This window comes from Xiphophorus maculatus, chromosome 14 (assembly GCF_002775205.1).
Source record: "Xiphophorus maculatus strain JP 163 A chromosome 14, X_maculatus-5.0-male, whole genome shotgun sequence".
NCBI classification, from domain to species: Eukaryota; Metazoa; Chordata; class Actinopteri; order Cyprinodontiformes; family Poeciliidae; genus Xiphophorus; species Xiphophorus maculatus.
In genome coordinates this window covers 3,611,611-3,638,558 of record NC_036456.1, presented here as the reverse complement: position 1 = coordinate 3,638,558, position 26,948 = coordinate 3,611,611, and the positions used below count along the sequence as shown (strand labels likewise).

General features: G+C 39.6%; 2 protein-coding genes and 2 long non-coding RNA genes across 5 annotated transcripts; all 4 read left to right on the top strand.

The window, feature by feature from the left end:
- The first annotated feature begins 2,377 nt into the window (after positions 1-2,377).
- Positions 2,378-3,252, top strand: LOC111610766. The gene is made up of 3 exons (XR_002753772.1): positions 2,378-2,521; positions 2,623-2,766; positions 2,947-3,252. It is a non-coding gene; the product is annotated as an uncharacterized LOC111610766 (long non-coding RNA).
- A 1,229-nt stretch (positions 3,253-4,481) lies between these two features.
- Positions 4,482-5,245, top strand: LOC111610767. Its single transcript, XR_002753773.1, has 3 exons — positions 4,482-4,599; positions 4,770-4,896; positions 5,192-5,245. It is a non-coding gene; the product is annotated as an uncharacterized LOC111610767 (long non-coding RNA).
- Positions 5,246-7,132: 1,887 nt separating this feature from the next.
- Positions 7,133-11,080, top strand: mblac1 (metallo-beta-lactamase domain containing 1). 2 transcript variants are annotated; one of them, XM_023345786.1, is made up of 3 exons: positions 7,133-7,625; positions 7,715-7,723; positions 9,680-11,080. In XM_023345786.1, the coding sequence occupies exons 1-3, from the start codon at positions 7,215-7,217 to the stop codon at positions 9,917-9,919; spliced, it is 660 nt and encodes a 219-aa protein (XP_023201554.1). In that variant the 5' UTR covers positions 7,133-7,214; the 3' UTR covers positions 9,920-11,080. The 2 variants fall into 2 exon arrangements, with proteins under 2 accessions (XP_023201554.1, XP_005807998.1); XM_005807941.2 differs by lacking the exon at positions 7,715-7,723 and having other exon boundaries at positions 9,680-11,066.
- A 3,227-nt stretch (positions 11,081-14,307) lies between these two features.
- tm4sf5 (transmembrane 4 L six family member 5) lies at positions 14,308-17,482 on the top strand. Its single transcript, XM_005807923.2, has 5 exons — positions 14,308-14,611; positions 15,299-15,364; positions 16,523-16,677; positions 16,789-16,981; positions 17,142-17,482. Exons 1-5 carry the CDS (start codon positions 14,420-14,422, stop codon positions 17,142-17,144), a joined length of 609 nt encoding a protein of 202 aa, XP_005807980.1. The 5' UTR covers positions 14,308-14,419; the 3' UTR covers positions 17,145-17,482.
- The last annotated feature ends 9,466 nt before the right edge of the window (positions 17,483-26,948 follow it).

The window sequence follows — 26,948 nt, the reverse complement described above, 5'->3', positions numbered from 1 at the left end:
GTCCTCAGTCTCTCACCTTGGAAGTCATGTGAGGATCCTGGATTGCCATTCCCTGTCCTCAGTCCCGCAACTTTGATGCACTATGAAGATCCCATTTTGTCACCCCGCGTTTTCAGCCCTTCACTATCAACACGCTATGATGAAGATGAGCTTGCCGCCAAGAGGATCAAGTATAGTGTCCCGTCCTTTCCCTATGATGAAGATCCCATTGTGGGACCACCTGTCCTCGGTCTCTCACCTTGGACACCATGTGAATATCCTATTTTGTCATCCCCCGTCCTCAGTCCCTCGTGTATAATGGCACGTAAAAGTCCTGTTTTTTCATCCCCCGTCCTCAGTCCCTCAACATTGATGCACTATGAAGATCCCATTTTGTCACCCAGTGTTTCCAGTCTCCCACCAACGATGCTATATGAGGATCCCATTCTGTCACCCCGCATTTTCAGTCCTTCACCATCAACACGCTGTGATAGTCCAACTTTGTCACCCTCTAGCTTCTGTTCCTGGTTGGAGGCTGAACTGGACACAGAAGAGGCAGCAATACCTTCAACATCTAGTGGAATTACAGGAAGAGAGAGTTCCAGAAACGTTTGGTTTAGACCTCACTGCGTCTTGTCAAGTGACTCTGATTAGGTTGGGATCCGTAAAAACTGAAGACCTATTTGGGAAGTCACATTAGGACATCATCATTTCTCTCATGTTTTTTATTAAAGCCAATGGGTTTCTAGCAAGCCTGTGGACGCCTTAGGTAGCGCCTTGCACCGGGGCTTTTCTTTATCCCGCTGCTAGATTTAGAATTTAGATTATAAGGATTCTGACAGGACTGAGGAAGTCTTAGGTAGCGCCTTGCACCAGGGCTTTTCTTTATCCCGCTGCTAGATTTAGTATTTTAGATGGTAAGGATTCTGACAGGACTGAGGAAGTCTTAGGTAGCGCCTTGCACCGGGGCTTTTCTTTATCCTGCTGCTAGATTTAGTATTTTAGATGATAAGGATTCTGAGAGGACTGAGGAAGTCTTAGGTAGCGCCTTGCACCAGGGCTTTTCTTTATCCCGCTGCTAGATTTAGTATTTTAGATGGTAAGGATTCTGAGAGGACTGAGGAAGCCTTAGGTAGCGCCTTGCACCAGGGCTTTTCTTCATCTTTGTGTTTTCCTCTCAACTCCCCCATGTTTCACGGTGTAATAGTGATGCTTCCCTACACGCTGCTCTCCAATATAGTGAATTATTCTGTCCTGTTTCTCTACTAATCCAGTCTCCCAGTTTTTAATCTTTCAGGTTTTAGCTGCTCATCGCTGGATCCTTTCATCGTTGTCCATGTGGTTCCTGCCTTCTGGATCCCTTGTTTTTCACACTGCTTGTAAGTTTTTGCATTCCACTTTCACATGATACTGGTGGCAGATCTCTGATTCTCTGATCATTTCAGGTTGGATCTCGTCAGCCTGTAAATCTCCACCTTCAACACCACCAGTCAGATGGAGGAAGATAAGAGAACCCAGTTTAAAAAAAATGTAAGGACATATACTTTTACACAACAACAATTTTTTAACATGCAGGAGGTTGAGGTTAATATTCAAACCTATTTCCTTTTTTCTGCTGTACTTTCTCCTCACTGACACTTTTGTTTTGTGTGTTTTTTTATTTATTGAGTCCTTTCATAACAGCAGAGCTTTGATGAGTTTGAGCTGATGGAAGGAGGATCAGGAATAGAGTAGAGGACCTGCTGATCTACTGGTTCTAGTAGATTTTATAAATGGTGAGGACATGTTCATGAATTGATCAGAGAGTCTGGTCCAGTGATCTGTTATTTAGACAGAGATTAAGGAAAGTCTGTCTGATCATGTGTTGATTCTTCAGCATCACTGAGACAAGACAACAGCGCTGGACCAATCAGGAGAGAGAAGACACAGAGGACTGAAGGGACACAGAAAATCCTGCTGGAAATCCTGAGATGAAGTTTCCTGATGCAACGGGGGGACACCTGAGGACACAGAATAAAGAGACAGACATCATATGAGTAGGCCCTTCAATAACAAATCAAGCATTGCCATAAAATCCTATGCTGAAATTTCACCTGTTCATCAGTAAGATGTTGAATATTAAGCAATTTTAGAAACATTGTAGAGAACCCAGCGTTGGTTTCTGATCCCAGATTCAGAGTCTGCAGATCAATAATGTCTCTGATCATTTCAGGTTGGATGTCCTCAGCCTGTAAACCTCCACCTTCAACACCACCAGTCAGATGGAGGAAGATAAGAGAACCCAGTTTAAAAAAAATGTAAGGACATATACTTTTACACAACAACAATTTTTTAACATGCAGGAGGTTGAGGTTAATATTCAAACCTATTTCCTTTTTTCTGCTGTACTTTCTCCTCACCGACACTTTTGTTTTGTGTGTTTTTTTATTTATTGAGTCCTTTCATAACAGCAGAGCTTTGATGAGTTTGAGCTGATGGAAGGAGGATCAGGAATAGAGTAGAGGACCTGCTGATCTACTGGTTCTAGTAGATTTTATAAATGGTGAGGACATGTTCATGAATTGATCAGAGAGTCTGGTCCAGTGATCTGTTATTTAGACAGAGATTAAGGAAAGTCTGTCTGATCATGTGTTGATTCTTCAGCATCACTGAGACAAGACAACAGCGCTGGACCAATCAGGAGAGAGAAGACACAGAGGACTGAAGGGACACAGAAAATCCTGAGATGAAGTTTCCTGATGCAACGGGGGGACACCTGAGGACACAGAATAAAGAGACAGACATCATGTGAGTAGGTCCTTCAATAACAAATCAAGCATTGCCATAAAATCCTATGCTGAAATTTCACCTGTTCATCAGTAAGATGTTGAATATTAAGCAAATTTAGAAACATTGTAGAGAACCCAGCGTTGGTTTCTGATCCCAGATTCAGAGTCTGCAGATCAATAATGTCTCTGATCATTTCAGGTTGGATGTCCTCAGCCGGTAAACCTCCACCTTCAACACCACCAGTCAGATGGAGGAAGATAAGAGAACCCTGTTGACAAAAAAAGTAAGAAAACATATTTTTACCCAAGTAACAATTTTAAATATGGATGAAATTGAGGTCAAAATTCTAACTTTTTCTTTTTTCTGTAGATGTATATTCTCAGTTTTTTAATCCTGTTATGTTTTCTCTTTATTTCATTTCTCCGTCAACTCATGTCACATGACTGGAGCTGACCAACAATTAAAGCAAAAGACCTGCTCCACCTGCTGATCTACTGGTTGTAACAGATTGTGGAAAAGGTGAGGACATGATGATGATTTGATCAGAAAGTCTCTTTCAATCATCTATTATTTAGACAGAGATAAAGGCATGTGTGTATTATTATGTGATGATTCTCCAGCATAACTGAGACAAGACAACAGCACTGAACCAATCAGGAGAGAGAAGACAGAGAGGACTGAGGACTAAAACAAATATACAAAGCCTGACAAAAAAGGCAGACAATCCAGTGGCCCCAGGTTTACACACCATCTGTTAGTACTAAATACATTTTTTACAACCGTAACTTTTCAGCCATTGTATAGTTGAGATTATTTTCTTAATTATTCAAGAATTGAAACCTTGGTATTCCTTCCAGTTAGATCATATAAGCAAAAAAAAAAAAAAAAAAAATTTAATGTGCAAAATGTTTATTTACAGTGAGCAACGCTAAAACACTTTTATACATACAGTGCAGTAAACAATTCTCATTAAATCCCCCCCCCCCTTTTGTGTCTTTTGCACACGACTCAAAGCAGCTCTATAATGCCTGCACTTTTCTATGTGCTTCTATGAAAAATAGCTCTAGGCTTGTTGGGATTTGAACACATTTATTGGCAGCTTTAGTGCCAAAACAATTTTGAAAATCCTTTTATTTCTCAAATTGTAGTGGCATAATCACACTCTGAAAACTTCCAGAGAGTCAGAAATTATGTCTAACTTTGTACACAATAACTGATGTAGTATTGAATGACACTTATGATTCCAGTAAAATTTTACTGAACCATATCTTATGCTTTACTTTGATCAGCATTTAGGAGCTTTTACTTTGGAAATCCCCATGAAGATGCCAGGCTGCCTGTAGCCCCTTCCTGTGAATCCACTAAAGTAACATTGAGCCTTATTTGGGTGAAGTTAGCTTTAAAAAACCTACTATAAGTATGTTTGTCATACCTAAGAGAGAAGGAGCAGAAGAAGAAGGAATGAAGGACTGTTACATGACAAGTGAATCTGACACGTACCGCAGGTTGATGACCTTTGACTTGTAGCACAGACACGCGTCTCTGAAAGCGCTGCAGGAGTGATGAGATCACAAGGATGTCACAATTTCTTCTTTTAGCTCATCTTTTGAGGCAGACTCAGATGGAGAAGTGGCATAAAAAGCAACAGTGGAAACGGGTCAAACAACGACAGATGAGGAGCCGATCACTTTCAAACTCACACTCACCCCCATCCGCCTCACCCCTCCTCCCATCTGTCAGACGCCAAACACTGAGCCTCCCTCATCGCTATAAAACCTCCTCGCCTCCATCACTGTCAGGGACACAAACATCCTGAAGTGACTGGCTGAGGTGGATGCAGACACTCTGAGGGTGAGTTCTTGAGGTTTACATTGTTTGGTCTCTTGTGCACTTCCATGATTTTTACTGTGACATATGCATTTGTTTGCTTCAAATGTTTTTTGTTACTTGTATTTTTTGTGCATAGATTCCTAAATTAGAGCCCCGACAATTGAAAGATTCAAAGCGTTTGTGTCTCCCAGGTACTCGGAGCAGGTGGAGTGTGTCGTTTTCCAGAAGAGCGATCTGTGTGTGTGTGTGTGTGTGTGTGTGTGTGTGTGTGCAGGAACTACAGTGACTCTGCCCTGCCGTTACGACTACACCCCTCAGGTGGATCATTTGTTTCTTTAGATGGACAGTTCAAATGTTTGCGAAAACAAGTAAATGTACTTTGTTGGGGTTTTATGTAACAGACCCAAACTAAATATTTAATTATTTTGGAGAGGCATGAAAATTCTGTCCCTTTTTTTTAGTATAAGAAATCTGAAAAGTTTGAATTTTTTTCCCCCCCACTTCACACTAATAGTATGTTGTGTTGGTGTATCTCATAAAGTGTCAGTATAAATATTTTGTTTATGGCTTTAGGATATGTTTAAGTGAACAACATTGTGTAAAACTCCCCCAGGTCACACTGTGAGGCGCGTTATGTGGTCACCACACCGACCCCAACCAGATCAGCCCTTCCAGCCGCGGTGAGAAAAACTGCAAGTGCTGTGATTGTTACAGTAAAATGACGTTACTGAAAGGCTGCCCTGCATTCCAGCTGCACCGGGGGAAGCGATTCGAGCCGTTCGGCTCAGATTCGGGGTGTGAAGCTGGGCGATGCGGGCCAGCATCACTTCAGGTTTGAGACAGATCGACCGCTGGGGAGATGGACCTCACCTGACACCATTACTCTGGATGTAGCAGGTAAAGCTGCTGAGACATCTCAGCAAAGTTTCAGTATTTAATGGCGTGCGTTTGTCTCGGCGTTTCTCAAATTTGTTCTTCTGTTTCTTTAGCTGGACTCTCCTGCCAATTAAAACATCAATGACTCTGGAAGCGGACAGCGAGGTTTCTGGTGCCTGGCTGGAGACCAGATTCTGATTAAATGAGCCAAAACAAAATGTCAGAATAAATAGTTAGAAGGCAGCTTTGTTTTCTATTTGTTATTGTTTTTATTATTAATGGTCCACAACACAAAATTCATCAGTGCTGTAACTCTTGAGTTTAATAAAATTTTCTTCTTTCAATCTGTTTTTTCTGGAGTCTTATTTTTTTAACCATAATCATCTTTGGAAACATTATATATTAAAGGAAGGCCCACGATTTTAATAGAACTTCATAACTGATTAAAGCACAAACTGGAGAACAGGATTAAAAGAAATGTATTTTTTAGTAAGTTAATTCATTTGTAGTTACGTCAATACAAAATTCACATTTTAAAAACAAACACAAGACAGTCACACTGAAGAAGTATCCTGATGTTGACCTTCGACCCTTAGCTTCAACTAATTCACTGAAAGGTTGGGTAGAAAAGTTACACAGAGGGCTCTTTTTCCTCATGGACTCATAACCAATGAAACAAACTGGAAGCTGAACCAGTTGGTGGATCATGTTGGTCAACTCCAAGTAGCCAACACCGATGGTTTTTAAGCCGTCCTTTAAGGCTTCACAGCTCAGACTGTGACTTATGAAAACCTTTCCTCCAGTCTGAGCCGAGACTGTGGAGGGTTTTTACTTCCTGCCGCTTTTTCTTCAGTCACTGAACCAGAGTGACGAACAGGGGAAGTGAGCACAGTACAAGTTATGGTTGAAAACCTAACGTTGGCTCAACATGTAAGTCACCGACCACTTTTTAAATGTCAGGCTTCAACATGGATCCAATGTTTCTGCCTGTCCACATTTTGCTATCTGGAAATGCTCCCGTCCAGAGCTCAAAGAGGAGGAACAGAGTGGCACAGGGCAATCATGATATAAAATAATAACCACAGACATTGACATTATTGGTGTTACTCAAAGTTCTTTCAATCCACAAAGTGAAATAAGCACACATAAATTAGTCAAATAAAAATAATAATGTGTATCTTTTAGTTTATGCAAAACAATATTATTTTCTTAGAATTCTGTCTTTATTCCCCAGAATTCCCTTTTGCAGCATGCAGCCTACCTTGTTATTCTCCACTGTGCATACTATTCAGACTCAGATTCAGTTTCTACTTTCAACACATTTTGAGTCATTTTCAACTCATTTTAATTCATCACACATGTTGTTGTGACACAGTTAATCCTTTGTTTTCGTCAAACAGCAGCTGTTTATAAAATATCTAAATAAAAGCCCGTTATGGTTCTAACATTAGCTTTTAGTCTTAGCTGGAAGCTAAATGTTAATTAGCAAAAAATATTTCAAAATAAATCATCCTTACTTCGGAACATTTTGCTAGAGTTATCCATATCATATCAACAAAACACTAAAAAGCTAACCATGCTTTACTCTTCAAACGTTTACAGAAGTTTTTATTCAGTTGCATGTCTGGACCGAAAGAGGGCAGCATTCCCCCATAGATCAGTCCTTATAACGAAGAAGAAGAAGCGTCCAGCCTGTGGGTCACAGACACCAGCAGCAGTTTGTGTGTTTGTGCAGAAAGTCGTTTGAATTTTTGGGTCAGATGGCCGCAGTGTGTGGTCAGTATCAGAAAGTGTGTTTGTCAGAGACTCAGCTGGACTTCCCGGGCCAGCCGTACTCTGTGTCCGTCCTTAAAGTCGGTTACTGCGTCCCTCAGACTGATGGGTCGTTTAGAGCCGACGGGACTATTACCCTCATAAGGGGAGTCATGGACATCCTGGTGGACACCGGGGGGCCGTGGGACCGGGAGTTCCTCCTCCAGTCACTAAAGCGAAGAGGCCTGGAGCCCGGGGATCTACAGCTGGTGGTGGGAACTCACGGACATTCAGATCACATTGGAAACCTGAATCTCTTCCCTTCTGCATTGACTATAGTGGGATATGATATCAGTGAGGGAGACATTTACCGTCCCAACCAGCTGGCAGAGGGACAGATCTACACTGTGGATGATCATGTAAGGATCACATCGCCTGCAACACTTTATTTAAACTTCACCAAAACATTCTGTGTATGACTGAAGCTTCTCTTTTCTCCTTTGGAAAGATTCATGCGGTGCGTTTCGTTCACCTCGGAAATCTTAACTGTATCAACCCTGGAAGTCAGGATGCCACCAACTTTCACCTTAAAACACAACAGTGATGATGTGATTATTGCAGAAATAATCTGTCAATTATTATTATTATTCTAAAGGCTACTCTTTGGATCACTAATACACAGTTCTGTACAGGTTGTGTGAGTGAACAGGTTGCAGATACGCATCGATCCACCGTTATTTGCTCGTATTGCTAATAGTTCTTACACCACAGATGGTAAACTCCTCTGGTTTTCCAGCAACCGGAAACGGGCAGACATCCGTCTGGATAGATTCTCAGTGTACTGAGTGAAAACACCATAAAGAACCAGGGCTTCACAATGTTAACAGATCTCTTTGCCACCAGGATCTTATTACTTTTTCAAATTTTATTTAAAACAAACAAAATATAAATTCCACAATTGTTTTATTTTTTGCTAAAATAAGGTAGCAATTTGATTTAAATGTTAGAATTATTATTGTATTAAACTGTTTTTTTAAATTTTTTATTTTGATTTAGTAAGAGAGCTGATATTAGATCAGTTGGACCATCCGGACTGTCTGGTTCTGCTCCGACTGTAGAACTGACTGCAGCAATTCACAACATATGTAAAAAAAAAAAAAAAAATTTAAAACCCCCAAAAAACAATTCAATCCAATTATACATCAAATTAATCTTAATTATCAAACCATGCAGTCAAGTTCAATTTATTATTAAAATTGGTTAAAACAATTTCTATCTAAGGAAATAATGAGTAGATTCTGCAAGTTGGCTGCGAAATAGACAAGCAGAATAAAGTTTATTTCTAGACAACTGATTTTGTTTGTGGAAACCTTTCAGCCAGCTGACTGGCCAAGTGAAGCTTCAGGCTGCACTGCTTAACGCCCCTTACAGAGAAAGCTGTGGTCACGCTGACAGCTCAGTAAAATGGCTGTAGACCCTGGGGAAGGAAATGCAACTCCTCAGAAACATAAACACAGCACAGTTAGGATAGATGAGATGCCATTCCGGAATTTCAGTGTTAACTTTTCCCAAACCAAAGTTTCAATGTCAAATTTATTTATAGAGCACTTTATAAACAGCTTTAAAACTGCACCAAAGTGCTGTAAAAAATGATAATAAAATAAGTTGATGTAAAGAAAAAGAAAAATAATGCAAGAAAAAATATACAGTATATGTATAATGTTAAAATAATAAGAGTAATAATAAGTAAAACAAAAAAAAAAAAACAAACAACAGAAGAGCTACAGTATCAGGCCTCAACTAAATGCCAAAGAATAAAAATTAGTTTTAAGAAGTGATTTAAAATGATCCAGGCTGTGAGCAGATCTAATCTGGAAAGGTAGATTATCCCATAGAATAGGAGCAGCAACGGAGAAGGCCGAGGAACATTTACGTAGTAGGAACATTCAAAAAATCAAAAGCAGAATAATCAATCTCCAGGAGGTGTTTCAGGTTTTAGTTTTGTCTTGGAACTCAGAAATGACTTGTAAGTTCACATGGAATGAACCAGGCAGGAAGTTAATGGTTTTACCAAAAAAAAAAAACATTCCGTAAAATAGTAAGATACATATATAAATCATTTTGAATCTTATCAAAAGTTGCAACATTTACCTTCATTCTGAACTGCATTATGTTTTGAACAAATTTGTTATGAATAATGAAATAATTGGACCTAAGGGACACATGGTTACGTCCCCAGAAGAATGTCCTGTCAGATCAAGTGACAGTTCTGGGTTTTTATGTCATTCATTGTTCCTGATGATTTCTACCCCTTTTTGCTTGTTAGCATCACAGTGAAATCATCAGGAATCAGAACAATAATCAAAATATCGCTCACTGTGAAACGGATTAAAGAAAATCATGTGTGAACCATTTCTACGAAGCCTGTTAAATTCAGTGCATCCGGTGTTCATCCAGTCTTCCTCCATCACAGGTGTGCGTAGTTCCCACCCCGGGCCACACGGGACAAGACGTCAGCGTCCAGGTGAAGGGGACATCTGTTGGGACTGTCCTTGTTGCAGGGGACTTATTTGAGGGCTGGTCTGATGACAACAGCTGGAAGGATTTGAGTATGAACAGTGCAGTGCAGGAAGTCAGTCGACAGAAAGCTCTGAATACTGCTGATGTCATTATACCAGGACATGGACTTCCTTTCAGAGTTCTCAGAACCTGATTACATCAAAATGATGTGCTGATGTCACTTGGCTTATTTACAACTTATATAGGAGTCTGGTGTATTATTATCCCACCGCCTGAGTTTATTGAGTTAATTCAGTCAAAGTTTATGCTGCGTAATCCTACTGAATAGCACATGTTCACACACGAGGAGTGATCATTCTACTTTATGTTTATGATTGTTGAAAGTACGCTATTTTCTAAGTTTGATGTTTTGAATTCCTTCTTTGAAAAATTCTTCATATGTGCTGCCTGAAAATAAACATTATTTCCATCAACCTTTTGAAGGGTTTCTGCTATTCTGTGAACTGTGACGGTTGGTAAACATGACATGGTAAGCTAAGCCTGAATGAATGGCAAAATGATTCGGGATTCATCGGTTAAAATATCAATGTTATGCTTCCAAAAATTCTTAATTGATTTCTAGTAAGAATGTGGTGCATCATTGTGTTTCTTTGTGGCTAAATAAAATGAGGGTTTTGATTCTGAGGTCAAAGGTCTTGTCAGGACTCATCAATCATTTTCCATTAAGGCTTCAAACCTAACATGAAAGCATAATCAGGGAAATCGTGCCTAGGCTGCTGTTGATCCAGTGTCCAAATAACACTTAGCTTAACACAAAGCATGAATGATCACTTTTTTCATTTTCATTAATTCATTAGATTGTTTTAATCTTGTTTTCTGGGGTGTGAATTTGCCGCTGTTGAGTCCTTTTCCTTTTTTGTTTTATTTTTTTAATGTGTTTTCTTTTATAAGAGCTTTAAAATAGCTCTGAGGAAGCTTAAGGTATCAACAATTATTATATGTAATATAATATGTATGCATTTTATGATCATTATATACAATCACTTATCTAGAAGTGTGATGTGATTTTCATAATGTGTTTTAGCATCAACCAGCCAATGGGACCAGAGATGGAAATTAGCCACTTGGCTACAATCTCATGTACTAACATGTAAATGTTCGTTGATACATATTGTTCCATTTTTAAACACAAACTTTAACTTATAGTTTGAACATCATATACCATATTTAGGAGCTTGATGTCCTGCAGCTTTTAAATCTGCAGGTCATCAGCAGCGTCCTGCTGATAATCATCAAAATGATAATAAACAAAGGCTTGGAATATATCAGTCTATGTATTATTATGACTCCATATTATATACAAGTTTCAATTTCTGAGATGACTAGCAACAAATAATGCGCTTTTATGCAACATTCTTTATTTTTTAGATGTACTAGTATATATTTTATTGTTATCCGCATGACCTTAGTACCCAAATATTCATACTAATGTTTCATACTAATGTTACTCTATTTTAATACATAGTAGATTAGATGATAATGCATTTTTAAATTAAATTGAAAAAAATTAACTCAAATGTGAAATGTGAAATATTTTTTCTTATTTCTTTGTTGATGTTTTGTGCCTTTTTCTTTTAATGTAAACTACCAAAGAATTCACAAATCAGTCGCCTTCATCCAAGTGAACCATCCTCTGAAGTCAGCAGGACAACAAGTGTTTCCACCGCTGTGATTGGTGGAGCTGAAGGTCCAGCTCCTTCTGGCCAGTAACTCTAAGCTCTTTCATCTAACTCAGAATGTTACTTCATATTCAGTTTACCTAATAATGCATTCTTTGATATGCAACATTTAATCTCAGATACAGTCTAACCATATTCTGAATTTAAACAAAGTACTAATGAAATGATAGAATATTTCTTTATGTATGTGTTTGCATGTCTGTCACTGTAAAAAATTGTGGGTGTGTCTGGATCAATGTGTCTTAATACCGTCAGAGACGTATTACCAGTGGAAAATCATGACTTAAGTGTCATAAACAGTTTGGCTCACCCATGAAACCCATCACTGTGTTACATAATCTGATAGGTCAAAAGGAAAGAACTGAATCAGAGGTGGAGCTCTATATAAACCCTCAGCACAACATTAATATTGTTTGTTTATGAAGGCCATGCTTTACTGGGTTTAATGGAAAATATCTCTAGAACCTTTCATCATGAATATATATCAGTATGTTTCTGCATAAAAGCTTTAAAACAAGTTTGTGTGATTTACAAAATCTCACATTTAATCACCTATCAGCTGGTGGTGTAGCGAGTTGTAATGAGCTGCTATACATGCGGCATGTTTTATTATAGATGCTGGTCAAATATACATATGGTGACCGTACGCATCAGTAGGACGCATCACTGACTTCATCATCTGCGTCTTAGAATACACAAGAAGTCTGAGTCCCATTGAAGTCCCATTGAAGTCCTCTCCCATGACAATATCTAAAGAAGGCCTGGTAATCTGAACTACTTTTTGTTCAGATTACTGCAGGTTTACTTGCAAGTTGACTGCCTTGCGACGCGCATGGCACCTGATCACGATGTTTCTCTCTGCAGATGATGGACCCACATGAAGGAGGTGTCCTGAAACTCCTTTTTGGCTAAGCTTGGCTGAATCCCAGACCACTAGAAGGCGTTTTCCACCAGCATGGTTTGGAGCCTCTTCAGTTTCCCAAACCGGTTTTGCTTGTTCCCACAGAACAAAAGCAGTTCCACTGTGATTTAACTTGGGCACTATAGAATAGCTGGTTTTTCTATACTATCCATGACATCATCAGTGTCATGTCAGTGTCAGTGTCGGTTTTCTTTGCTGTTTCAGCAAAGAAAACAGGCTGCAAAGAATGTGCAGTAGTCTGTTTATGAAGATATATGATAAAAACCAGTAATACGTTCAACTCCTCCATCTTGCTGCTACCTTCTCCTACTGCTGTTGATGATACATCCTTAGTTGCCAAAACTGATGGACATGGAAGTTGGCTCTTAACAAAGCACCAATGTTCAAAGGATGACAAACTGAACCAAAAGTGTTTTGGGTGGAAACACGCTATAGGTGCTTGCTGACTAAGCCCCTGCTCTAAGCCTGGCTCCACAAGGCTGCTCCAGTCTGCCTGATCTGGGGAAAGATTAGCTGTTTCTTGTGGTCAGCCATTTCACCGAACTGCTCTTAGTCTGACCTCTAACCTGAAACTGCCATGTCATACTCCACCAGGAGCTAACACTCCAGATAACAATCCTTCACCACATTAAGACGGCACTTCAATGCAGGGCATTCAACTTCAACTACCTGAAAGAAAATAAAACAAAGTAGCTTTCTAATGCACCACCGCCATGCTTTCTATGTTCCACTGCATTGCTTTGGGTCAGACAGTCAATGTTCTGTGTTACATAATGTACATGACCTGAGAAGGTCATCATTACATACTCAGCATACCAAGCGTTTTAAAACATTTCTGACATTTTAATTGGGGTACTACGGAATAGCTGTCCAAACCTTGACATCACCAGTGGACCAGTGATGCCCACCATTTTAGTTACCACCATTTTAGTTACCACCATTTTAGTTACCACCATTTTAGTTGTTTTAAGATTTTGGAGGGGACCCTGGTTTTCATTCCCTAAACTAGACAAAATGATAACCACCAATATTAAAAACCAAGCTTCAGTGGAAAATGTGATGATGATGCAGTGTTTCTACATCACAATAAAGATGGCAGCATACCTCAGTGAAAGCTTCTGATGTATACTTGGGCACTATTTTTATCTATTAAGGGATTACAATGTTGTACAATGTGTGGCTAAAGTCCATCGATTGATAAGATAAATAAACACCATCATCGGCACTGATAGGATAGGACAGGGTTGGTCTCTATCAGTGACTTGTCATTCTGATGACAGATAGTGGTTTATAGCTCTGACTCAGCCATTCTGAGATCACCACTGATCATTGCACAAACCGCATAACTAAAAATATTAAGCATCAAAACCTGTCAAAATTATTAAACATTGGGCGTGCCGTGGTGGTGTAGTGGTTAGCACGACCCACATTTGGAGGCCTTGAGTCCTCGACGCCGCCGTCGCGGGTTCGACTCCCGGACCCGACGACGTTTGCCGCATGTCTTCCCCCCTTTCCTTCCCAGTTTCCTGTCAGCCTACTATCATATAAGGGACACTAGAGCCCACAAAAAAGACCCCTGGAGGGGTAAAAAAAAAAAATTATTGAACATCCACAACTCAAAATTACCACCACCAAAGAATGAAGCTCTGATATTCAAAGCGTATTATTAATTAACAGCTTCTAACACATGGACAGCGTGGAGTGTTTTATTTATTTATTTTATTCTGTGACTCTAAGACGCTGAATTATTGTGCCTAACAAGCCATATTTTTAATGGAAACTTATTTCCACCCACACAATCAGACAAATTACAGACTAGATCATAATTCAGATGATAATTAACTTGTATGTCCTTATCTCCTGTTGCTCCACCTTTAACTGCTCCACCCTTAGTAACATATATAAGCATCTCATCAATTTCCACCAGTTGCATCTGATCACTGAAGCAGTTTGGAATTTAATGATCAACCGGATCTGTACAAAGCAACTGATTTCTTCTGTTTAAGGACAGCTTCTCCATCCAGCAGGCAAAATGTGCACAGGGGCATGCTCCAAGTTTATTGCCGTCCCTCTCTATGTCCTGGCTCTGGTGTCAGTCATCTGCAACATCATGCTCTTCTTCCCTGACTTCAGTACCGAGTATGCAGGTTCAGACAGCGAAAGTGACCCAAGGCTCACAGACGAAGTGAAATATATGGGAGGCTTTATTGGAGGAGGAATCATGGTGAGTAGACCTCTGCAGATTACCTGCTATGGAATGTTTATTTTTATTTTTTATTTGAGCCGAGGAATGACGGGCAGAGCAGTGTGGTTTACCTTTATGACAGAATGTTTCTTTAGTCAGGTAGGCCTACAGGAATCATGCTTTGATGGTTTGATACAAGCCAAATAAGGAGAACTTGATTATCGGGAATATTCCTGCCTTTTTCTTTTTCTTGACATGCTCAGCTTTCAGTCTCTTGGGACCACATCACAGATTTTCTTTTAAATAATTGATCCTTTTATTGTTAACAAAGGGATTTAAAGATATTAACGCCTTTTTTACTGATTTTTCTTTTGTTTGAGAGGATTATCAAGCAAAATCCAGCTAGTCAAAAAACTGGCGGTAGTCTAACTATGAGCCATAAAACTACTTTATGGTGTAATTTAAAGACACACGGTAACCGCTGGTAACGGCACTCCTTTGATAAACGACAGATTTGCAGAGCTGCACTAACAAAAATATCTTCAAACTGAAAATGAATGTATAACCTTTAAACATTTGTTCAGGCTCCCTGCAGTTTTTTTGTAGTAATTTCTCTATTTTTTGGTTACAATGTGAATTTTTCACAGCTCAGTGTTTGGACAGGTAGACATCACATAACTCTGACGTTTCTCCCCCTGTGCCCTCTTGTCTTTTTTCATCTTAAAGATCCTTATTCCTGCCATTCACATTCATCTGACAAGTACAAAGAGCTGCTGCGCCAACCGCTGTGGGGTGAGTCGTACCTTTGGCATTAATTAACTCAGTTGATCAGCAGTGATAAGGGCCAGGCTGCATGGTGGGAAAAGTTGACCTAAGATGATCTATTAATACTATAACTCTGTTATATCAGCAAGTGAACGTTGATGCTTGTTAAGCCATTTTCTGAAACACGTGATTTAATTTTTTCATTTGGGATAAAAATTTGGTATTTGGGTCATCAGGATCTGATGGTTCAATCTGCAAATGAATCATTAAATATTAAATAGTTTTAACTTCCTTTAGTCAGACCACCAATATCAAAGAGCTTAACTCTTCTGATTCTACCACTAGAGTTCAATCAGCCAATAAGGAATGAAACCAGCATCTTTTACTCTTTACCACCAAAATGTTGCCCATAAGTCATTTTGGCAAATGACATTTAAAAGCCATGTTAAAAATGTTTGTTGTGATTGAAACATGAAAATCAAAGGATTTGCATCGCAATACAATTATGCATATTGTTTTTGTACAAACTGGTCAACATGCTACAGTTTAGCTCTCTGGTTCAGTAAATGAAGTTAACCAGGAGCCATCTTTAACCAGAACCTCAAAATATGAAGAAGAAATTAACTGAAAAGGAAATTTATCTGGTGTCCTTTTATAAGCATCGAGACTTCAGGACATTTGTTATAACAAACTAATGCAGTTCAAAGCTGATTCAGTGCCACAGTAATGCATGAATTACAACCTGTACTGGAACCGGTCCGATCTAACGAAGTAGCCTAATGCCTGAGGGGAAGCCTGTCAGCAGTTTTAAAGCACACAAGCTGTATTAAGCTAGGCAATCACTCCACTGCCACTCCACTGGCAACCATGCCAGTGGAGTGGAGTCATCAGTTCATTTGACTTTATTAAGATGAAATAAATGCTTGGACGGCTCCCAGTGTGGAGTTTTAAATGATCAACTCACTTCAAGCCCAGCTGGCTGCTCCTGTACTCATCTGGGCTTCTGTGGGTTCCATCAGTCCAAACGTTTGAATGACTGTATTGTCATCAATTGTACTGACAGTACTATTCAGATCTAAAATGAAGACGTTACTGTTAGGACAATCTTTGTGCTGTGTGCCATGCCTTTAGTTTTATGACTATAGAGCCATAATCTAATCTTGCCTCGTGTTGTTCTGTGTGTAGATGTTCCTGTCCATTGGGTTTGCTGCGCTTGGTGTGGCGGGAGCCATTTACAGTTTGGCCGTTGCAGCTGTGGGTCTTCAAAATGGGCCAGTTTGTAGATATAGGGCAGACAATGGCACTGAAATTGAAACATGGGGAAGACCATTCATGGGCAGGTATGTAGTTTTACCTGAAACTACTGTGAGAGGAGGGTTCATTTAATAATTATGTTTTAAATAGTTTGCTATTTTCCTCTTTTGTGACAATGATAATTTTCTTCCTTTTAGTTCTGGAGACTACCTGGGAGACAAGGACAGTTGGGACAGGTGTTTGATACCAGAGAATGTGGTTGAATTCAACTTGGGGTTGTTCTCCACTCTGCTGGTGGCCGCCGCCCTGGAGGCCGTCCTCTGTGCCTTCCAGATGATCAACGGACTGTTCGGCTGTATCTGTGGAACCTGCTCTGATAAGGATGAGGATGTAAGCCCATAAAGTCCAGTATTATATAAATAAATGCACTATATCTATCAGTGACTAGAAAACACTGATAAGAAGTTAGAGGTGAATTTGGAAGTCCTTTGTTCTCTGCATGAAGGTGCTGCAGTACGATGTCTGATCTCTGTCTCTGTCTTCTCCACAGTAAATCAAAGCAGATCAACTTCACACCATGACTTCTTGACGAAGACCTGAGAGAGATTTATCATCATCACTGTCAGCATGCACCAATATGTTTCTTTTTTTCCATAATATTTAAGACAATAGTTTATGTCGATCTGGCAACACTACAGGTTTGCTGTTTGTGCTTTAAATGTGCGTTACTAATATGGATTCGTCAAGAGGATTGACTGGGATTACTGCTGATTGTTTCTTTTGTTTGCGTTTCTTTAAAGATTAAAATATCAAATTTCATCTCGGATACTTTATGTACTTGAGCATGTAGAGTTGTTTTTAATGTTTTGTAATAAAACTTTGAACACATCATATTTTGTCCCCCCTCTTTTTATGTTTCCAGTAAAATAATAGCTAACCAGATCAGAAAATATAAAGTCAGCTTTCCAGACGGTTTTGTATTCCCCAGTAAACACATCTGGAGCTTGATCAAAAATTTCTGATAAATGTTGTGAGATGCAAAAATGACTGGAAAGGAGATGTTGCTCCTTGGCACATGTATGATTCTATCACAATGCGAAATATATTTTAAATTTAATAAAATCAGGAACATCTATTCATTATTTAAAGGACTTTAAATGCACAAAAAAAAAAAAAAACTTGGCGTAAACTATTACAAGCAGCCGAGGTGAAGCAAATAATCTAAAGGCCAACAATCCTGGGCTGGAGGATGAAGGTGATATTTAAAACAAATACTGAATAAGAAGATGCTGGAAGTTTGGTGCAGGTGCAATAAAACGCTAAAAGATGAGTGTGTGAAGAAAACAGTACAAATCTGCAGCCAGTGCAGAGGTGAATGTCAGCGTTGGGTCTGGGTGAAACACTGTTCCCAGTCTAAATTATGATTCAGGTTCAGTTAATGGAGCCACTAAGCAAACAGTTACATGAACCTCATTGTCAATGTGCTTCACGAGTCAGCTATTAATGAAACTTTGGGAATCCGTGTTTGTCTAAGCTACTTGAGAGCTGGGACCGTCAATTAAAGCAGCTGCCATCTTGTAGAAGAGTGTTGCTCTTTATGCTGCCCCCTGCTGACAGCCACTGAATAAACACACACAAGCAGGTCAAAGCACGTTTTAAAGAAGCCGTCTGGAGGGTGAGACGAGGAGCTGCAGCTCCAGCAGCTCCAGCAGGAGCTCAGCTCAAACGGGAACGTCCACGTCTGCCTGCGGACTGCAGCTGGCTGAAGGTGAGTACATGCTAACTAATTATAACACATTTATTGGGTCAGAGTAAGTTCGTCTTGTTTATTTTATTAATCCAGATTACAAAACACACCACAGCATCAAATGTGAAGATGAAACTAAGTTAAGGAGAACAGTGATAGGTAAAAGTTCATGATAAATAATAGTTCACTTTTGATAAAATGAAATTAAAAGCTTTGTTTTCAGGTTTAATCTGGTTCAGGTGTCACAGCATCTGGTATCTGACCGGTCCGTTAGTACAACGTTCAGGCGTTGCAAGAAGTAGATAGAAAAATGAGCTGCTTGATACATTTATTTATAACATATTATTATTATTATTATTATTATTATTATTATTATTATTATTATTATTATTATTATAGTTCTGTCTGTCAGAGCATTAAAAGAACACCAGTAAAATAGAATCTAGTAAAAAATTCAAGTTTAAGGTCTATACAGTAAGATAAAGGTAGGTGACATCTGTGGAAAATTTTACTCACTAAATTCTGTGCACTTTTGATTTTTTTGCCCTGTTTTTTTTCCACACAAAATTTACAGGATTCCCCTAAAAACAATAAAACATCAGTTCTGACATAAAAACTGTGTTTCTCACAGTCACAGAGCAGCAGCAGCACTTCACCCTGTCTAGTTTAATAGCCTGTTCACTTTTAAAGTTAATCTGATCTCCCAAACTTAATTTTCATGTTATGGTGGAAAACTGTGGATTCAGTTAATATCCATGTTTCGTCGCAGCAATGCAGATGTGACCCGTTTCAGCTGGAGTGCAGAAGCGACGCTCTCGGCTCTGGAGAAGGCTTTAGTTGTAAATGTGGAGCATCCAGATTGCAGTGATTTCTCAGTTTCAAACGGTTAACATTTATTTGATCAGAACAAAACAGTTGTTGCTTCACAGTGATAATCTGCTCATCTCCTCATCATTGCACATTTTGCTTTGATTCATTTCACTTTGTGCTTCTGTTTTCCTGTTGCCATCATAGAAATCAGCTTGGAGCCTTTCCAGCTGCTAAATGACTTCTGTTACAGGAAGTTACAGATCCCGGCTGGCGGCTTCCTCCTCAGTTTGAAATCTACTCGGTCAGAAGCAGATCAGGATCTAATTAGTGAACTCATCCTGCTAAGTGTTGATCTTCTGGTTCTGGGCTGGTTCCTGTGAAGGGCCACTACGTTAGACTGGTTTGGACTGGAAAGCAGAGTGGAAGTTGTTCCACTTTTTTCATATTCGACCTCCTCTTCAGCGTTCTGTTTGCTGGTTAATCCTTGGGTTAGTCCATGTTGCTAAACAGACATCTATCCAACAAGCGAGTGCAGAAAAAACACGTTTACCTGTGTCATGTCGGTAAGAGGTAGTTCACTTAAATGATCTAAAATGAAACACATTTAGTTTGTTTACAGTCTGATTTTCAATTTTATGGTTTGTGTGAAAAAGACAAATGTTAGATCAGTGCTTGTGTGTGCAGCTTTTATAGTTTTGTGTGTATTCTCCGAGGCGCGCCGTGATTTTAGATCAACAAGTAGCATTTCAGAACCTTGTATTGAAACATGTCTGAGCAGACTGAAGGCTTAGTTTTGAATTTGTCCATATGGAGGAATGAGTATTGTGGGGGTGGGGCAGCTGGTGCTGTGCTTCTTAACCCCTTTAGCTAGGTGATTAGCGGCTTTACTTCTAAATCTGGAGGCAGAACCTGTTCCTGTCCATGCTGAGCTGTGCTTTGTATTATCACTGCCCACTTTTAATGAGCATAATTAATTAGTTTCCTTCTGTGCCTGTTTTACTTCCCCTAAGTAAAGCAGTGGAGAACAGACTAACTGTTATATTTTTCAGTTGATACCACACGTTTACATACACTGTATAAATACCTTACTTTACTGTATAGAAACTGGTGTTTCTGTCTTGTATTGTTTTAAATCAGTAAGGATTACACACATCAGTTCCAGGATTTAAATTGTAATGTTCTGTGGAGTGGAGTTCAGTTCAAACAACCACAGACCTGCAAGTTTTCACCAGATGCTCCTTTAGCTTCCTATCTAAAGGAGCTTCTTTGTTAAAATCTATTATTGATATTTTATGGGCACAAATTGCAGGTATGCATATTTTCTTCTTGTAAATCAGACGGGAGTCGGACGGTTTTGTAGCCTTGTAAAACGTTGTGAACCTCGTAGGTAGATGCGTGTGAAACGATCCGTGGTGTGTAAATCAGAATGTTTTGTAAATCAGAATGTTTTGGTGTGAATAAATGTTGCCTCCTTATAAACCAAAATGTCTGAGAATTTCATCTTTGTGCATCTACACATAAGAATTTATAAGAGTGTTTTAAAAGATTTGTTCTCATAAAAATAATTACACGAGTTCTAATCTTATCTGTTAAGGTCTGTTACAGATACAAGGCAAAACATCTCAGCCAACGACTACACTATGACAGAAAAAGGACAAAATGTATAAGACTGGAATGTGTGTGCATAATTCTTAACCTGTGAAGCTTTTGGAATTTTCCCTTTTGCCTCAATAAGTTTTCTCTTGATTTTGCAGCTGACTTTAAGTTGAAAACACATTTAGTGCAGCAGCTGCAGCTGTGAACATAGATGACTATATTTCTCTCTCTTTAGACCATTTCTCTGCTCTGTTTTCGGTTTGTGAGGAGTGACTACCTCTCCAGTTGAGGTAGCTGGAGTTGAACTTTGATCATTGATCGTAGTCTGCAGTTTGTTCCATTCTCCTAAACTATCAAAAAAATAATTCCATCCTCTGTTCCCCTGTCACTGCTAGCAGTTTTTTCCTCACTTTATGTTTTTTTTTCTTTCAGAATGTCTCCAGCGGCCCTACCCCACCACCTCCAGGACGTCTCCTCCATCTTCTCACTACATCACCAACAGCTTCTTCTCCTACCTCGGATCCTGTTGATCTGACTGAGTTAAATTCAGCTCCTTCTCATGCTTTGAATCTATTCATCAAATAGTGTGAAAGCCACTTCCAACACAAACTTACATACATGTTAGTGCACCTCTGTCCTCTAGGTGGCAGCACTGTGCCTAGTTTTCCAGGTTCCATAAACAACAGCCCTGAAACAGAAGAGATGAAGCCATGCTGACTGCGAGAACATCCTGAATCCTCAGACCATCATGTTGACGCAAGTAAGTTTGAACTCAAACTTCACCTGGTTTGAACAAAGATTTGGTCAGTTTATTGTCATAAGCAGTGTTTGTATTTTGTAACTTGTGAAAATGATTGGAAAGTGAATAAGACATTATAAAGTTTTACAATATTACTAGACACAACAAGTCAAATGCTCACTCAGGAGTATTTTATGTTAAACACTGTTGGTCTTAAAAATCACTAAACATAACATTTAAAAATCTGAAATGGTCATTAGTATTTTTTTGTTTGTCTGTTTTTATATTGAACTGCTTCTCAGATGCAACGACATTTAGTCAGTGGATGACTTCTCCAGACAGGTACCGACTCCTACTGAATCACCAGGGCTCTCATTGAGGAAGCATTGTGTAGGATCTATGCTAAACGTTTATGTACAGCCAAATGCCGAAAATGGTGTACTCCAAAAAAAAGAGGAAACCATGGGGTCAAAGGTAAAGACACACAATTTCACTGAGGCAGAAATATGTTGGTGAATGATGTGAATAGTAAAAACACCTCCTGTTTTGGTAGTCACAGTTGTGAGCGCTCATTATAGTCTATCAGGCCCCAAAAATTTGAATTTCCTTCCTGGTGTTCCCCTTACCAAGGTCTCCTAGCCACGCCAATCCATCACACAGAATTATGCACCAGTGCCATTGTATTTACTTGTTCAGTCTGACTGCCTCACACCTTGTCACATTTTATTTGTTAATATGTACAAGGTGCTTTCTGGTGTGCACCTTGTACCCAAATGTTGAGGTGCAGCTGGGCTTCATAAAGGGAAAATTGCTTTCTGGTTTGCATGCACATGGTTTTATAAATCTGGATTCTTTTTGGCATCTGCCATTTTTGGCCTTAAGGCATTAGTACCCTTTTCGTATAGTTCCTACACGATGTCTTATGAATGAGACTCCATGTCTGTGAATGCTTGTCCTCCTATGTATGTTCTTAGAATGATAGCATGTGATTGTTAACAGTGTCATGCAGATGAGATGAAGGCAAATGTCCCAAAGCCTGTTGATGGATGGAACATGGCTATATTTGGAATTACCGATGTACCTTCACATATTATTGCTTGTCTCATTGGAAATCACTTTAAACAAGAGGTCTGATCCAGTAACTGATCCATTTAAAGCTCCACTATTATGCAAAATTCACTTTTTGCATGTTTCTGAACTTCCATTTGGGTATTTCCTGCTTGTAGAAACAGTCCAAGAATAAGTAAATGTTCTCCTGGTGTGTGAAAAACAGCCTGTTTCAAAAACATCTAAACTATTGTGTCACAATTCTGTTCCTACCCTCATCTATCTTCAGGAGCTTTGGGTCATGACCGAAAGAACGAGGTCAAGGATACAAGCGGCCAAAATGAGTTTTCTCTGTAGGACTCTCCCTTAGAGATGGGTTGAGAAGCTCAGTCATCTGGGAGGGACTCAGAGTAGAGCCGCTGCTCCTCCATGTTGAGAGAAACCAGTTGAGGTGACTCTGGTATCTACTTAAGATGCCTCCTGGATGCCTCCCTGGCGAGGTGTTCCAGGCACGTCCCACTGGGAGGAGGCCCAAGGGAAGACCCAGGACATGCTGGAGAGACTATGTTTCTTCTGGAATGCCTTGGGATTCCCCTGTAGGAGCTGGAACAAGTGGCTGGGACAGAGAAGTCTGGGGCTTCCTACTTAAGTTGTTACCCCAGACCTCGAGGAAAATAGGAAAAAAGGAAAATAGAATAATCATGACGTGGTTCTAAAACAGAGCATTTCTTAATGACCTCAAAAACAGACAGAACTGGTTGGGTGAAATCTCAATATCTGAGAATGATTTTCTGTATTAAATTTAATGAATGTGGTTTGCATAGTCCACAGAACATTATACTATACTGTAGCTTGTTCAAGGAATCATAGTGGCCCTTTAAAAGTAATTTCACATAAAAAATCATTCAAACCAACCAATCAAAAGAAACTATTGGTGTCCTTTCTGTAGAAGACCCAGAACCAGTCTGACATGGTTGAGTTTTGTCAGTATGCTCCACCATCAGCCAGTGGAGCATGACCAAAAATGCTTGACTGCCATGGCACTGAGTCATGATCCTGTTGGCGGTTTCTTCCCGTTCGTTCAACAGGGTAAACGGTTTGTTTCAGATTTTGCTATGTACATCGTCAGAATGAGACATTACTGTCAAATTAAAGACTCAATGCATTCAAGAGTGATTACATGGAGGTGCATGAAGGAGCAACGAGAGGCATGAGGGGTGAGTCTAACTCCTGGTTCGTTATGTCTTTGTTGTAACAATGCTTCTCGGTAATGAATCCTATCCTCTTAGCTTGTTCATGTCCCTTTAAATTGTGTTCCTTTGAAAGGAAAATGGATTTGTGGATAGGGTTTTCTCTGTTAGTCCCACACAGCTCATTTGTCTGTTGATTATTATTTTTATTGTTTATTGGATTGGATGATTGATATTCAGTGAAAATTGTCGTAACGCACACGGCGGTTCAGGAGTGTTTGGGAACCCACACAACCACAAGGGCCTGCTACCCCTCCTGGTCATTAGCTTGGCATACCATACCTCAACAAGTGTTTGACCTACTCACATCAGCCAATGTGTTTGTGCTGTTCATTCTGGCATGTGCAAACTGACACCAGAGTGATTAACATCAGGACTGCAGGCAGTCTCCTCCATTTTACATTTCTGAAGGTCTTTCTGTTCTCCCTGCCTCTGTGGGCTGAGCTCTGACATCCTGAAGGATAGTCTGATGAAAAGGAAGAGAGGATTGCCTTTGGTTGCAGAGCCTCATCTCAGGATCACTCTGCATTGAAATAGCCTCCAATGATGACGATCTGTGTTTTTTCAGTTAGGCAGATGGCGACACACACCTCCACCAAAACTGTTTCTACGTGCGCCACGTGATTTGGAAAGCTTTTCATGGTGCAACCTTTCTGCTGCTCCACTCACAAATGCATTTGCATACTTTATCACAAAGGGGAATTAAATGATGTTGTACAGTAGCTCATTAATTCAGATTCTTTAAAGAGTTATTGAAAGATGCTTGATGGGTGCTGGCAGGGAAGATCTCTGGTGCAGTCTGTATTCCAGGGAATCTGAAGAAGCCTCTGACTGAAGACACTTCGTTTTCTCAAAACAGTCTCATGAAGAGGATGCTCAGGTTTGTCCATAACTTTCTTGATTTTATGAAGAATCTTTCTTCACACCATAGTCTCCACAGTCGTCCCCAGAACAGAACCAGCCTTCTTTATCATGTCAGAGCTCTATCCAAACTATACCAGTGACTTTGAGTAGGACAGAGGTGATCTTTATGCAATTCAAGCTTGTTGCAGTTAATGACTTCACAAAAGTAAACTACCAGCCGGATCAGTGGTCCTCAAATCCAGGCATAGAGGGCCGGTGTCCTGCAGCTGTTAGATGTGTCTCTGCCTCAACACCCCTGAGTCAAGTAATGAGGATGTTACCATGGAGAAAATGACTGCACTGAGGAAGTGATTCAGCTATTAGAGTCAGGTGTGTTGGATCAGGGACACATCTACAAGTCGCTGGCCCCCAAGGTCTGGAGTTGAGGAGCCCAGTGCTAGATGAGGAATTTAATAAAAAAAAACAGCTACAGAACCAGCGCCCATATCAGAAACTTCAAAACAGTCATTCTCCAAAAAAAAAAAAAAAAAATCTCAGCAGATGCAGGTAATGCCTGAGAATCAATGAGCTTCAGAAGTAATGAATTTTTAAGTGACTTTATTTCAGAACAGAGACCGACTAGACGTTGATGGCGTGTGAGCCTGCACAAGCCCAAACCAGAACTTCTGGAGCTCAGTGCCATCACCAAGTCCTGGTGAAAGTCCGGCAGGTCTGGAAGAGGCTGAGGAGCTTCACCTTCATCGGGTCACACGGCACATCTGGTGGTGACACTATGGAAGGGAAAGATTTTACTGATTAATCCACAAAAATTTATATTGCAGCAGATCTTTCAAAAAATCTGGAGTAATGATTGTCTCAAATTCATATATATACTTAAACAAATCCAGGTTTGAGACTGGTGGAGTCTTGTAACAATAGTGAAGTCCCTGCCGTCTTTACCTCCTAAATTAGAATGCTGAAAGTTTTTATTTTAAATAATATGAAATATAAACTGTTATATATTCATATTTATTATGTATTGATGCTGGTTCTAGTTAGTGGGGTTATACTAATAGGCGTGCTCACATGTAAGGTTGCGACTTTACGTTATGTTGTCTTGGTTACCATTAAAACAGAAGCGTCAACATCGGTGTCCGGATCGCTCCTTCACGTAAAGTATCAGATAAGAACCCGAATATATTACAGAAACAATGTATGAATTATTATCTACCAGGTTTCTGCATTTCTATATTTTTTTCTCAGTGTGAGCTGGGCTTTACTGGTTCTGTCAAACACTCACAGACAGAAACGTCACCGATTGACAAAACAGTAAAGGTTAGCTCCCGCTAACAGAAAATCTAAGAAATGCACATCTATGTGTATTTTGGAGATGGGTACATATTTTGGCATATTCAGCTTTGTATGATAAAAAAAAAAGTTTCTGAAAAGCGTGACTTAAGTGAATTATTACATTGCTATAATTGATCATTTGAAGGCCAGGACTTTATAACAATTCATAATATACAAAGGCTATTATTATCTTGGTCTCGAACAATAATGGCACAACAGCCTGAGCTGCTTCCTGGGTTTGGGGCAACAAACCCAGGCGGTTAAACAGTTACTTTAATCACAAGACATTCAGCTTTAAGGAACGACGCTAAGTCTGATGCTGTTAGCATGCAGAAGCGCTAGTATTGGTCGGTAGCACAGTTTACTCCCTTAGATAGCTAGCTTGTATTGATAGTTGTGTTGTGTTGACAATTAAATCGATTAACATTAATGATAACATGGGGATAAATAGCTAAATATGTTAGATGGATATTTCACTTATCGCTCCTCTATAGCTTCCAGAAGCCAGGCTGAGGTCAGAGGTTGGCGGTGCTTCGTCATAGCTACAGCGCTGTTGAATGGGTTAATGTGATTGGCTGAAAAATAGGCTATCGCAACTTGGGCGTCCGTTCATATGATTGGCTGAAACAAGGAAGCTATTTGATTGGTTGCTGATCACCCAATCAGATAGACCATTTCTTAAAAAAAGACATTTGTGGATTGAGACGTCAGGGGAGTCTCAAGATTCACACACAAATGCAGCGCAACGTTTTTTAAAGTTTAAAAACAACAACAAAAAAAATGCAGCGCAACTGAGGCTAGAGACATCTTGTAAAGACATATTTGTGTTTGCATCAAAAATACAAGTGTGAATCTTGTCCCATGCATTTTTGAATCTAATTCTGTGCATTTGTGAATTATGAGACAGTTTTAGCTCCATAAATCTATAATGGACATGACGATATGAACACTTAAATTAGACACTTGATGTTTTTT

Coding starts and splice junctions, on each gene's coding strand:
- mblac1 (XM_023345786.1), top strand. CDS start 7,215: ATGGCCGCAGTGTGTGGTCAGTATCAGAAAGTGTGTTTGTCAGAGACT.
- tm4sf5 (XM_005807923.2), top strand. CDS start 14,420: ATGTGCACAGGGGCATGCTCCAAGTTTATTGCCGTCCCTCTCTATGTC. Junction 14,612..15,298: donor TTATTGGAGGAGGAATCATG/GTGAGTAGACCT, acceptor TTCATCTTAAAG/ATCCTTATTCCTGCCATTCA. Junction 15,365..16,522: donor GCTGCGCCAACCGCTGTGGG/GTGAGTCGTACC, acceptor TTCTGTGTGTAG/ATGTTCCTGTCCATTGGGTT.